At 56.1% G+C, this 11465-nt stretch overlaps 1 protein-coding gene across 1 annotated transcript; it reads right to left on the bottom strand.

Moving 5' to 3' along the window:
* Positions 1-427: 427 nt before the first annotated feature.
* On the bottom strand, positions 428-11459 carry PYGM (glycogen phosphorylase, muscle associated). The gene is made up of 20 exons (XM_039860183.1): positions 11285-11459; positions 10130-10231; positions 9957-10035; positions 9761-9864; positions 9248-9379; positions 7866-7977; positions 7693-7775; positions 7133-7276; positions 6703-6795; positions 6320-6466; positions 6034-6197; positions 5417-5531; positions 4799-4900; positions 4333-4480; positions 3965-4023; positions 3707-3848; positions 3088-3295; positions 1242-1376; positions 967-1033; positions 428-844 (listed from the first exon to the last, which is right to left on the bottom strand). Exons 2-20 carry the CDS (start codon positions 10199-10201, stop codon positions 695-697), a joined length of 2256 nt encoding a protein of 751 aa, XP_039716117.1. The 5' UTR covers positions 10202-10231; positions 11285-11459; the 3' UTR covers positions 428-694.
* Between the last annotated feature and the right edge of the window lie 6 nt (positions 11460-11465).

Here is an 11465-nt window from a genome sequence, read left to right as displayed (position 1 = left end):
ACACTCCCCAGACTTGGGGCAAAGCACAGCCACCTGCTAAGAGACCCTGAAACGCCGCAGTGGGGCGGGGCTAAGGGCGGAGTCAAGAAGGCACCAACTATCCACAGGCCCCGCCCCCTTCTGATCCCGCCTCCTGACAGCGTGCATCCTCGGTAGTCCCGGAGGCTTCAACCCAAATCCCGGTGGGCCCCACCCAAGCGGACGCCCCGCCCCTGGCCAGCCTGGCAGGCCGCTGACCTAGTATGGACACAGCACTGGGAAGAGAGGCGTGGAGGGTGACTCCGGGAAGAGGGCTGAGAGTCCCGGGCCCCGCCCCCCACGGGCCATTTCCCTCTTCGGAGGGGACGCACCTGCCGCCGGTGGGGGTAAGGCAGCTGCCGTTGTGCCGGCCCAAAGCTAAAAATATTTCCCAACAGAAAGAGGAGTTGAGGCTCCCAAGGAGAATCAATTTATTGGGGGGGGGGTACAGTTGGTCAGACCCATAAAATAGGAGCGGGCAGGAAGCCCGAGGACGGGATGAGAGCAGTGTCCTCAGTCACGCTGGACACTGGAACCTCAAGGCTGAAGAGAAATGTGGGTTCCAGGAAGAGGCTTAAAGATCTAACTCCAGTACCCCACTCTCCGGATGAGAAGCCGGGGCTGGCCCAAGGGATTACAAAGATTCAAGGGCTGATTTGGAATCTGGTCTGGAGGCTCACATCATCTCATCAGGGGCTGGCAGGCGCTGGCGAGAAGGCTCTACGCCCCAGATCTCCCGCGCATACTGGGTAATGGTGCGGTCACTGGAGAACTTGCCAGAAGTGGCTATGTTCCTGATCACCGTCCGCGTCCACTCTCTCGGGTTCTATAGGCCAAAAGGGAGCTCTGGGTTCACTCTGCCGGTGGGATCCCCACTTTCCATCTCATCCCAGCCGTGGCCACCAAAGCCCTGCCAGGGCCCCCCCTCCCCCGCCCAGGACCCCTTACCTTGTACAGGGCATTGACTCTCTCCTGGCATTTAATGTAGTCTTCATAATCTGCAAAGACTTTAAACCTAGAGGGGAATGCAGAGGCAGGAAGCTCCATGAAGTGAAGGACAAAGCCTATTCTGTCCAGATGGACTTCTGGAGACCTGGAGAGTGATGCTGCTTCGGAGGGAACTGGCTCCAACTACCCAGGACCCCGGTCCAGCCTCCCCTCCGTGCCAAGCCCTGTTCAGCCCAGCAGCCCCACCTGCATGATTCCCTGGGCAACCAGCTCACCGGTCATGGTGCATAAGCATGTTGACGATGTCCTTGAACAGGTCGGGCTGTTTAGGCGAGAAGAAGCCGCTGTTCAGCTGCTCGATGATCTGTCGAAGCTCAGGAACTCGGTCATAGTATTCCTGGGCATTGTACCTGCGGGGAGGAGCTGTGGTCAGCCCCTGGGAAAGGGGGTCCTGCCTCCTCCAGAAAAGGGCCTGAAAGTCCTAGGCCCCAGAGACAGCCTATTCTGTCCCCCCTGCAGCTGCCACTGGAGTTCCTCCCCTGGAGGCCCTCTCCCTTCTCTCCTTGGCTTTTTATCCCCCATTGGGTGGCCGAGGAGAGAGGCCTGGAGAGGGCAGAAAGGAAGTGTCAGAGCCAGGGCCCCAAACTAAGTGCTCGTCCTCACACACACCACCACCGACTCCCAACCAGTGTGTTTCCTCCACCAATGGCTTTTTCCAAGTCCAACCCTGCCCTCGCCTTTGGGCGCCAGGAAGAGCCAACAGGTATACCCTCAGCAATGTCCTTAAACTCAGACTGTCCCACTGAGCTTTCCCCCCGTGTTCCACTTTCTGAGACAGTGCAATCCATCCCTCAGCCACCGATTTTAAAATTGTCCCTAAGGCCAGTCTCATCTCTTTCCTTTCCTCCTCTGTTCCAAACAGAAACCAGAGCCACTTCCTCAACAAAGCCCCTAGTCCTCACCCCCAGCACTGGCCTGCTGCAGGTGTGGGGGCATTATGGTGTTAGCCCCTACATTGGTCCCCCACCTGCACTTTGCCCCCTCCAGTCCAATCTCCACCCTGTCTTTCTGAAGCCTAGTTCTGAACATGTCAGACCTTGTTCAAAACATTTCACATTTCCCTCCTGTCCAAAGGACCAAGCCTGAATTTTCTAGTCAAGCCTCATGTGAGAAATTCGCAGCTTTCGTAAGCTGTTGGGGGAGTGGGTACCAACTTCCTGGAAAGCAATTTGGCAATATGTATTAAGAGCCTAAAGAACTCACGCTTTTTGACTCAGAAATGTCCCTTTCTAATAATTATCTTAAGGAAACAAGAGATGTGGACAGAGATGTAAAAAATCGGTCATGACAGTGATATTCATACTAACGGGAAATCGGCCTTGATGTCTAACCACATAGAGCTGGTTAAATAACATGGCATGTCTATAGAATGGGATACTATACAAACATTTAAAATAACTTTGAAGACTATTTAATGACATGGAAAATGCCACTCCAATGATAAATATCATGATTCGAAATTGTACATATATTATTTCCAACTTTTAAAAACTATGCACATACATACACACACATATAAATACATATGTAGAAAAAGAGAACTTAGCTTTATATCTGGGTGATGAAATTATGGATGACAGTTATTTTATTCTTTGTGGTTTTGTATTTCTCCAATTAATGAGCATTACTGCTTTATGATAAGAAAAATATTATAAAATAAATTTTAAAAAATAATGCCAGGAAAATGTCTCCTCTGAAGAACTGCATTTCTGGCTACAAGCACAGTTAACTGCTATGTTCATATTTCCCTTTTTGCTATGGCTGCCAGGGAACTGAGAATTTCATTTTACTTCTAATTCCAGAAATAATATTATCTCAGGACTGATATAATTTTCCTTTTCCTTCAGTTCTGTGTTATTTCTTTCTTTTCCCGTTTTATTAACCTTATTTTTTGTAAGTTACCTCAAATTTTTCCAGAATCCCGATGGTATCACTAAGACCTTGTGCGGCCTGAGAAGCTTTTTTAGGCAAACCTCTTGCTCCCAGTCCTATCGTCCGGCAGCCACACCTGGGTGCCTCCTACCCATAGACTGTGAACTTTGGAGCCCTTGACCCCCATACCCTTTTTGGTCAAGCTTTTCCACGTCCTCCACCCGCATGCCGAAGATAAAGAAGTTCTCCTCTCCTGCCTCTTCTGCCATCTCCACGTTGGCCCCATCCATGGTGCCAATGGTCAGAGCCCCATTGAGCATGAACTTCATGTTGCCAGTGCCTGAGGCCTCAGTGCCCGCAGTGGAGATTTGCTCAGAGAGGTCAGCAGCCGGGATCACTGTGGGGCGGCAGCAGGGGCACGAGTTCAGCTCTGGGAAGAATCCCACCCCAGCCGGGGACTCTGGAGTCAGGCTGGCCCTAGGCATAGTCAGATTCGGTCTTCTTCATCCCAACCCTCCGGTCTTCACCAGCTGAGTCTCCCTCTCACCCCCAACTCTGGTTGATTCTTGAACATCTAGGGTCTAACCTGGACTCCCCCCACCCTGCTCCATTGTGTGACTTAGTGATCACCACGGAATTTCACCTGTACTGCCAGAAAGTCCATTAGGGGGACATCCTCATCGTTTCAGCATTTCCCTCTCCAGATTTTTCTTTAAAGTGCAAGTACCCCAGAAAGAGGTGACTAATACCTCTTCCAGGCACTGAACTAATCAGAGCCTCCCCAGGGTCCTCGTCAGCGGCACCTCACCTTTCTCGGCCAGTGAGACTCTATAGTTCTCCAGGAAGATCACGCGGAGTCGGTCTCCTATTACCGGGTCGTGGTTGACCACATCCCCAATGGCAGTGATGAGCCTGATGATCATCTTGGCCATGTGGTACCCAGGGGCAGCCTGTGTGGGCGTGGTCTGGAGTCAGCTCCATGGCCCGACCCCCTCCCCTCAGCCAAGTCTGATCTAAACCTGGATATCAAAGGACTGGAGCCATGGTCTGTGGCCCGGCTTCTCACCTTCCCTCCTATCATCACAGTTCGAGGCACAAAAAACTTATTGGGTTCCTTCTTGATGCCTGTGGAGAAAGGGAGGAAGGAAGTGGGCTGGGTTTTCTCTCTGAGCCGTCGTAGCTCCTAACAGTGCCCATTCAGTCAGGGCCTAAGCCAGGAGGCCGTAGACCTGACTGGGGCAATCACTTGCTATGGGACCTCAGACCTCAGATCTGTCCTTTCCCCCTCAGTTTGCCCATCTGTGAAATAGGGATAATCCTATGTCCCCATTGCTATCCTGAGGCCAAAGGAGATACTGATTAGGAAGCACGCAGTATGCGAGGAGGTACACGGAGGGGAGAACCAGGAGACAGTGCAGAGTCCCTGCCACTCACGGTTGTACATGGTGATGATGTGGAGGCAGTTGAGGAGCTGGCGTTTGTATTCATGGATCCGCTTCACCTGGATGTCGAAGAGCGAGTTGGGGTTGATATGGACTTTGTATTCCTTCTCCAGATATGCAGAGAACTTCAGTTTGTTTTCCTGAAGGCGGGGGAAGGGGGAGAGCTCACCAATAGGCCTCAGCCTCAGGAAATCAGATATTCTCATTTCTTTCCCAGGAAGGTAGAGGATAGAGGGCTTGCATGCCATTTTCATCCGCTCCTGCACCTGGGCAGACATTGCTAATCAATGTCCGCATGAGATCCGACGATGCTTTCCCACCATGGACTCCACGCAGCTTCTACCAGTGACCCGAGGTTGCAGGAGAGATGAGCTCTATCGGCCATTCCTGACCCGGACTTCTGGCCCTCCAATCTGACACAGCCTGACACAGGGGGCCCGGCTGGCCGAGCTCCTCACCTGCTTCACTTTGGCCACATCCCGGATAAAGGCTTCATCGTCCACGTAGGAGAGCAGTTTACGCAGCTGGTCCAGGTCTGAGATGTAGTCCTCCCCGATGCGCTATGGGAAGATGGCTCTCAGGCCCATGCCCTCCCTCTGTCCTCCCTCATAGAGGGGCCCCTTGCCAGGTCATCCAAGCCCTATACACTGCGAACAGCAACCCTTCAGCTCCCCAGCTGGGGTGTGGTCTGTAAATGTCCATCTTCCTCCCTTCTCAACCTTCAGCTGACCCCAGTAGGACTTCCTCCTGGAATTTTCCTCATACAGGCAATGACCTTGAGTCCCTGCTCCCAGTCTCACCTCCGATGTGACCTATTGATGACCTCCTCCATTAGACTGTGAACTCTACCAGGTTGATCTTCACAGCCAGGGCCTCCATTAGCCCGTAGGACATCCTCAGGCAAATAGGAAAATGGTTCCCCTCCTCCCAGCATATGCAAGGCTTGGGGAACACAGTATGACAAGGATTTCAGCCCTCAACTGCGCCCCCTGCAGTGAACCACCTACAGGACCACACCCAGCTGATCTCTGCAGTGACTCATATTGACCCCTACTGGCCATAGGGTGACCTCTCACCTCAGCGATGACCTCTGCCAGCCCTGGGTTACACATAACCAGCCAGCGCCGAGGGGTGATGCCATTGGTCTTATTCTGGAACTTATGAGGTTCCAGCTCGTAGAAGTCCTTGAAGCTGCAGGATGGGGTTAGTGGGTCACCACTCATCCCTGTGGGACAAAGACCTCCTTCCGGGGTCCCTATCAGGGTGTCTTGATGAAAGAGGCCTGGGAGTGAGGGGTGCTGCTGCATATGTATGAGGGGGGGTCGTCTGGGGACAGGACTGAACCATACATCAGGGCTGTCTGTAGTGCTTGTTAGACGGGTGCCATCTGTGCTGTGCAGTGAGGAGGAGGGCCTATAAGTCAGCGGTCCCCAACCGTTTTGGCACCAGGGACCGGGGCTGCTATGAGAATCTAATGCCTAATGATCTGAGGCGGAGCTGAGGCGGCGATGCTGGCGCTGGAGAGCGGCTGCAAATACAGGTGAAGCTTTGCTCGCTGGCCCACCGCTCACCTCCTGCTGTACAGCCTGGTTCCTAACAGGTACCGGGTCCGCAGCCCAAGGGTTGGGGACCCCTGCTATAAGCGACTGAGGTTTGGAGTGGGCGGTGCCCAGTGGGAGGGGCGGGGTCTCACATGGTCTTCTTGAGGATCTCAGAGTGAATGCGAGCCACACCGTTGACGGCATGGGACCCAGCGATGCACAGGTGGGCCATGTTAATGCGCTTGACTGCTTCCTCCTCCACAAGCGACATGCGCCGCAGCCGGTCTACGTCCCCTGGGAACGCAGCTGCGACCCGCTGTGCCAAGAGAGCCCAGAGTTAGGACAGGGACACAGGACCTGGGCCCCAGCCCCGTACCCACCGAGCTCTGCCCAGAGCCCTCCCTGCTAGCTCTCGGGCCCCATGCCTCCTCTGCTCACGTTGAGGAAGCGCTGGTTGATCTCGTAGATGATCTGGAGGTGCCGCGGCAGCAAGGTCTCCATGAGGTGCACGGGCCAGCGCTCCAGGGCCTCGGGCAGCACTGTGTGGTTGGTGTAGGCACAGGTCTTCACCGTCACCTCCCATGCCTGGCAGAAGAATGGGGAGTCAGGCCCCCCGGGGCCTAAGCCCTGTGGCTCTGCACACACACTCTGCAGCCAGGAGCCGGCCGCCTCTGTGGTGCCAGGTTCTAGGGCCCCCGCCCCCTGGGCCTCACACTGCCGTATGTTCAGTGAGGGCGCCACTCACAGCTTTCCACTCCCCAGACTGGGGAGGGAACCCTGAGGAGAGAGTCAGGCAGGTGTGGAGGGGTCCTGAAGCCCACCTTGTCCCAGTCCAGCCGCTCCAGGTCAACCAGAATCCTCATCAGCTCGGGAATGGCCAAGGAAGGATGGGTGTCATTGAGCTGGATAGCTACCTGTTGGGGTGGGGGGAGGCAGGCAGGGAGTCAGTCTGGGCTGCAAACCAGGGCCATGGTCACTGTCCTTTGCCCCTTCAGAGTCCCCTCCAAGGGCTGCGCATGGTTCTAGGGCTGAGCAGGAGGCTCTCATGGGGCGGCTGTGGGGCAGGAGGAAGGAAGCTCAGGTTATGTGCCTGGTAATTGATGGTCCTGAGCAGGTCACCCTCACACACGCCCCCACCTGCCGGCCTCCACTTCCTCATCTATAAAATGGGCAGGCAGGCTGAGGTTGGAAGGGAGAGCGGGGCGCACATCACAGCAGGTGGAGAGAGCGGCCCTCCCTGCAGCCTCGTACCTTATCCGGGAAGGCATCGAAGCTCGTGCGCACGGGGTCGCGGCAGCCGAACTTGGAGGATTTGAAGCGACGGATGATGTCCTGGAGTGTAGCAGCCACTACAAAGTACTCCTGCTTTAGCCGAAGTTCCTTTCCCTCAAAGAACTGGGGACAGCGTAAGGTAGGGCAGAGTCAAGGTGGTGGGGGCACGGCCTGACGCGACTGTGGGTGTGGCCAGGAGAGACTCCGCCCACACCAAGATGTCTGAGTCCGGAACCACCCCCATCTCGGAGACCCCGGGGTCTTTTCCCCACCAAGAAGTTGTGATTGGAACAGTGTCAGGAGCGAGGCACACAAAGACCTGGAGTATTGTGAGCATCGCCGGAGAACAGCTCCTCCAAAATGCCCACCCTAACCTGCTGCCCCAGGACTCAGGTGTCCTCTCACGTAACTGGGGGGACAAACAGGACACACAGGGGCCCTGGGTGTGACTAGGGTACCAGAGAATGTCCCTCCCCTCTCCTGTCCTCTCCCATGCACGCCGACTTCCTAGCCCCGGCCCAGAAGGCGACATGACATACATTGTCATTGGGATACAGGACACGAGAGATGTTCTCAGCCAGGTTTCGGTCCAGCACAGCCTGGATGTAGCCACCGATGTTGACTGAGGGGCAGAAGTGGCAACAGGGTCAGGCTTGGGCTGAGTATGAGGCGGGGTGGGTGGGAGCCGCTAACTACAGGCAGCTGGACTCACAGTCCTTGAGGTTGAAGTCATTGGGGGCCTTGGCAGACCACAGGCGCATGGTGTTGACTGTGTTGTTGCGATAGCCGGGCACAGGCGTGTCGTAAGGCATGGCCAGCACCACCTGCAAGGGCACCCAGGGTGGCGTCAGGAGCCGGGCATCTGCCGTGTCTGACTCGTGGGGTCCTGGGAACTGGAACTCCAAGCTTTGTCCCTGCCTCAGCCAACTCTCGACCCCAAGGTTTAGTCCCAGTTCTGGGTAACCACAAGCAAATGCATCAGCCTCTCTGGACCTCATCCACAGAGGATACCCCCAGTGTCTCCCACATCTCCAGCCCCGTCTTGCTGCGCTGTTGTGAGGGTTGCGGAGGAGGCTATGACAAGCCCAGCACCCAAGGTGGGGCTCTGTTGGTGGCCGGGTGATAGTGACGGGGACGAGCTGGCCTGCCCGGCCTGAGCACAACCTCGAGGACACTCTGGATGCACGATAGGGCTGAGGGATCCCGGGGCCTGGGTGGAGGGGTCGAAGAGGTCAAGTCCCTCCAAAAGGCTTATGCCTGGTCGTCCACAGGGCTAACGAGCAGTGACTAATGCTGGCCTCATCTCCCACAATTAGCAAGCACCAACGATTGCTGCCAATAACTGCCTGCTGCCACTGGGCCAAGGGCACTCCCACCTCTCCTCCCCAGCACTAAGTAGCCCCAGCTGGAACCAAGTGGAAGCTGCAGCTCAGAGAAGGTAGGGACTGGCCCAAGAACAGACAGCTAGATGACCAGCCAGAGCCCCTGCTGAACCTTAGCATGGATGACAGCGGAACGAACGACCGATTCTGAAAGCCCAACGGTTTCTGTGCAGCCATCTGGAGGCCGATGACCTGCAGCCACAGCAAGCGGACTGACTGACCTGGGATTCAGATACCCAGTTTGGTTTTAGCGCTCGCCCTAACTTGCAATATGGCCTTGAACAAGTCAATCCCCCTCCCAAGGCTTTATTTTCTCCCCTCTCCCTCTTTCTGGCCTGTTGCTTTGCTCCCTGTGAAGCCCCCAGTTCAGATGTGTGGGGAAGTCAAGTCGCCATGATTATTCTTTGATGAGTCTTGTGAAGAGGAACCAGGTCAGGGGAGGGGCATCGGTGGAACGGGACAGCCTCTCTCCTCCCAGGCTCTGCATTTGGCCTGGCTCCCTTGTGATCCTGTCTCCAGCCTCTCCTGGCTCTAGCTGTGTGACCTCAAGCAACTCACTTAACCTCTCTGAGCCTTGGTGTCCTCTTGTGAAATAGCACTGGATCCAGTAGCCTCCAGGCTTTTCCCCTGCGTCTCCCTATTTTCTCTAGGAGCCTCCTCCTCTCCTTCACCCTCGCTGGGTCCTCCCCCCATTCCCATGCTTTGTTTTCACCTGTGTGTCCACCCACTTGGCCCCCTGGCTGGTGTGCTCCACTCGGCCATAGAAGTGCACAGGCAGCGTAAACTCAGGTCGAGCCTTCTCCCAGGGGTTGCCGTAGCGAAGCCAGTCATCAGCCTCCTCCATCTGAGCCCAAGGCAGGTCAGGGGAGAAAGGAAGGCGGTGTTAGACCCAGACTCACACCATTGTGGGCAGTGAGAAGGGCAAGGGAGGTGGCCTGGCATGCCCTATATAGGGTGTAAATTAAGGACTCCGGGATGTGCCACTGGTCTGGTGCGGTATCCGATGGGACATGGTATGTGTATGAGAGTTCAAGAGGTTTTACAGGTGTGAACCACCTGTTCCTGGAGTGACCAGCTGGCTTTGGAGCCAGGTGAAAGGGGCAAAGATGCTTTTCATCAAGGCTGGGTGGGGCTGGTTCTGGGTCTATGCAGAGGTGGACGAGCAAATGGGGGTCCCCTCCATCATTTCTGGGCCCCCACAAAGTCAGGGCCCAAGGCTACTCACCTGCCAGCCCCCAGAGATCTTCTGGTTAAAAATCCCAAACTCATAGCGGATTCCGTAGCCATAGGCAGCTAGACCCAGTGTTGCCATAGAGTCCAGAAAGCAGGCTAGGGGTGTGCAGGGTGGTGGGTGTCAGGGACCCAGCACCAAAGAACCCTTCTGCCCACCCCGTCCGTCCTCTGTCACCCTGCCCACTCACCTGCCAGTCGGCCCAGGCCCCCGTTGCCCAGCCCCGCATCTTCCTCGATTTCCTCCAGCTCCTCCATGTCCAGGCCCAGCTAGGGGGGGCAGGGTGTGACAGTAGTCAGGGCTAAGGGCTGGCAGGCAAAACCCTAATCCCTAAGGCTTGCCCTCCCCCTCCCACCTCCACACCTGGTAGACGGCCTCATCACAGGCGTTCTCCAAAGCCAGGTTCACCATGGTGTTTTGTAGAGTCCGGCCCATATAGAACTCCAGAGACAGGTAGTAGATCCTCTGCCAGAGAGACGGATGCGCAGGGGGAGGGGGTCAGGGCTCCCAACCAGCACTTAGCTCTGCTCAGCTGGGCCTATGCCTCTCTCACCTGCTGCCTCACTCCTGGGCCCCAGCATGTCCCGGCCCTGTCTCCATTTTCTCTCTTCCCGTCCTAGGCTTTGGGACCTAACAAGTAAGATTCTAGTCCCAGCACTTCCTGACTTTGGATAAATCACTTTTCCTCTGAGCCTGTTTCCTCATCTGGAAACGGGGGCTTGCCCTATCTACCCCAGGGATTCAGGCGCGTGGGAGATGGGGCAACCCCTTCCATCACACGCAAGCCTAGCAACAGCCCGGCAGGGAGTCAGGACATAGAGAAGTACCTCCAAATGCTCCCAGAAAAGGCAAGGCCAAGCCCAGAGAAAGTCATTTGCTCAAGGTCATACAATGACTCACGGCTAGAATCAAACAGCTCCTGTCCTCGCAGTGCCCGGCTCCCCTTGGCCTTCAAGCCTCAGGCCCCAGAAGGGCACAGAGAGGCCCCCAGATCCAGGATGCTGATGGTACCCGGTCTCCTGGTTTCCTGGGTCCCCTCCCTACTTCACCCACCTGTCCAGTTCTCACCCTTGCCCAGTACCGTCATATTGCTGACATTTACAGATGACCCCGAAAGACACTTGATCCCACTGCCCCACTCTGCGCCACCTGCTGCCCAGGCACACCACACACATGTTCAATAACATGTTCTTCCATTTCTGGTCCGCCCCAGTTCACAGAGGTCTTCCTGCCCACTAGCAGCCCCTCCACTCGCTGAGTGGGCACTGACCCTTTGCTACCAGCCCACCTGACCTGAGGCCCCAATCTGCCCCTGCCCCAGGCTTCTCCCCTCTGGGTTGCCCCCACACCCACTGCATCTGGCACCCCTGGATCCTCCAACTTTAGGAACCTGGAGTGTCCTTTTATTTTGCTGCAGAAAACGCTGACCCCAGGAAGGAGCTGTCACTTGGTCAAGGTCTCTCAGCCCCCTGGCGGAGCCCCAGGCCCATTCCCCACTCAGGGAGCCCCAAGCAACACCTTGGGGTCCTTCTCATAGTAGTACTGCTGGGTGCGGATCCAGCGCCCCACGAGGTGGTCGCGCACGGTGTGGGCCAGCGCGAAGTAGTAGTCCCGCGGGGTGGCCACATTGCGGTCCTTCACGAGTGTGAAATGTAGATGCCGGTTGAAGTTCTTCTTCAGGTCGGTCACGTTCTCCACG

This window comes from Pteropus medius, unplaced genomic scaffold, assembly GCF_902729225.1.
Source record: "Pteropus medius unplaced genomic scaffold, Ma_sr-lr_union100, whole genome shotgun sequence".
Lineage (NCBI taxonomy): Eukaryota > Metazoa > Chordata > Mammalia > Chiroptera > Pteropodidae > Pteropus > Pteropus medius.
The sequence above is the reverse complement of the archived record's forward strand: the minus strand, read 5'-3'. Positions and strand labels throughout refer to the sequence as shown.

Coding starts and splice junctions, on each gene's coding strand:
- PYGM (XM_039860183.1), bottom strand. CDS start 10,201: ATGGGCCGGACTCTACAAAACACCATGGTGAACCTGGCTTTGGAGAAC. Junction 4,901..5,416: donor TGGCAGAGGTCATCGCTGAG/GTGAGAGGTCAC, acceptor ATCTTCCCATAG/CGCATCGGGGAGGACTACAT. Junction 3,849..3,964: donor CTGTGATGATAGGAGGGAAG/GTGAGAAGCCGG, acceptor ACGCCCACACAG/GCTGCCCCTGGGTACCACAT.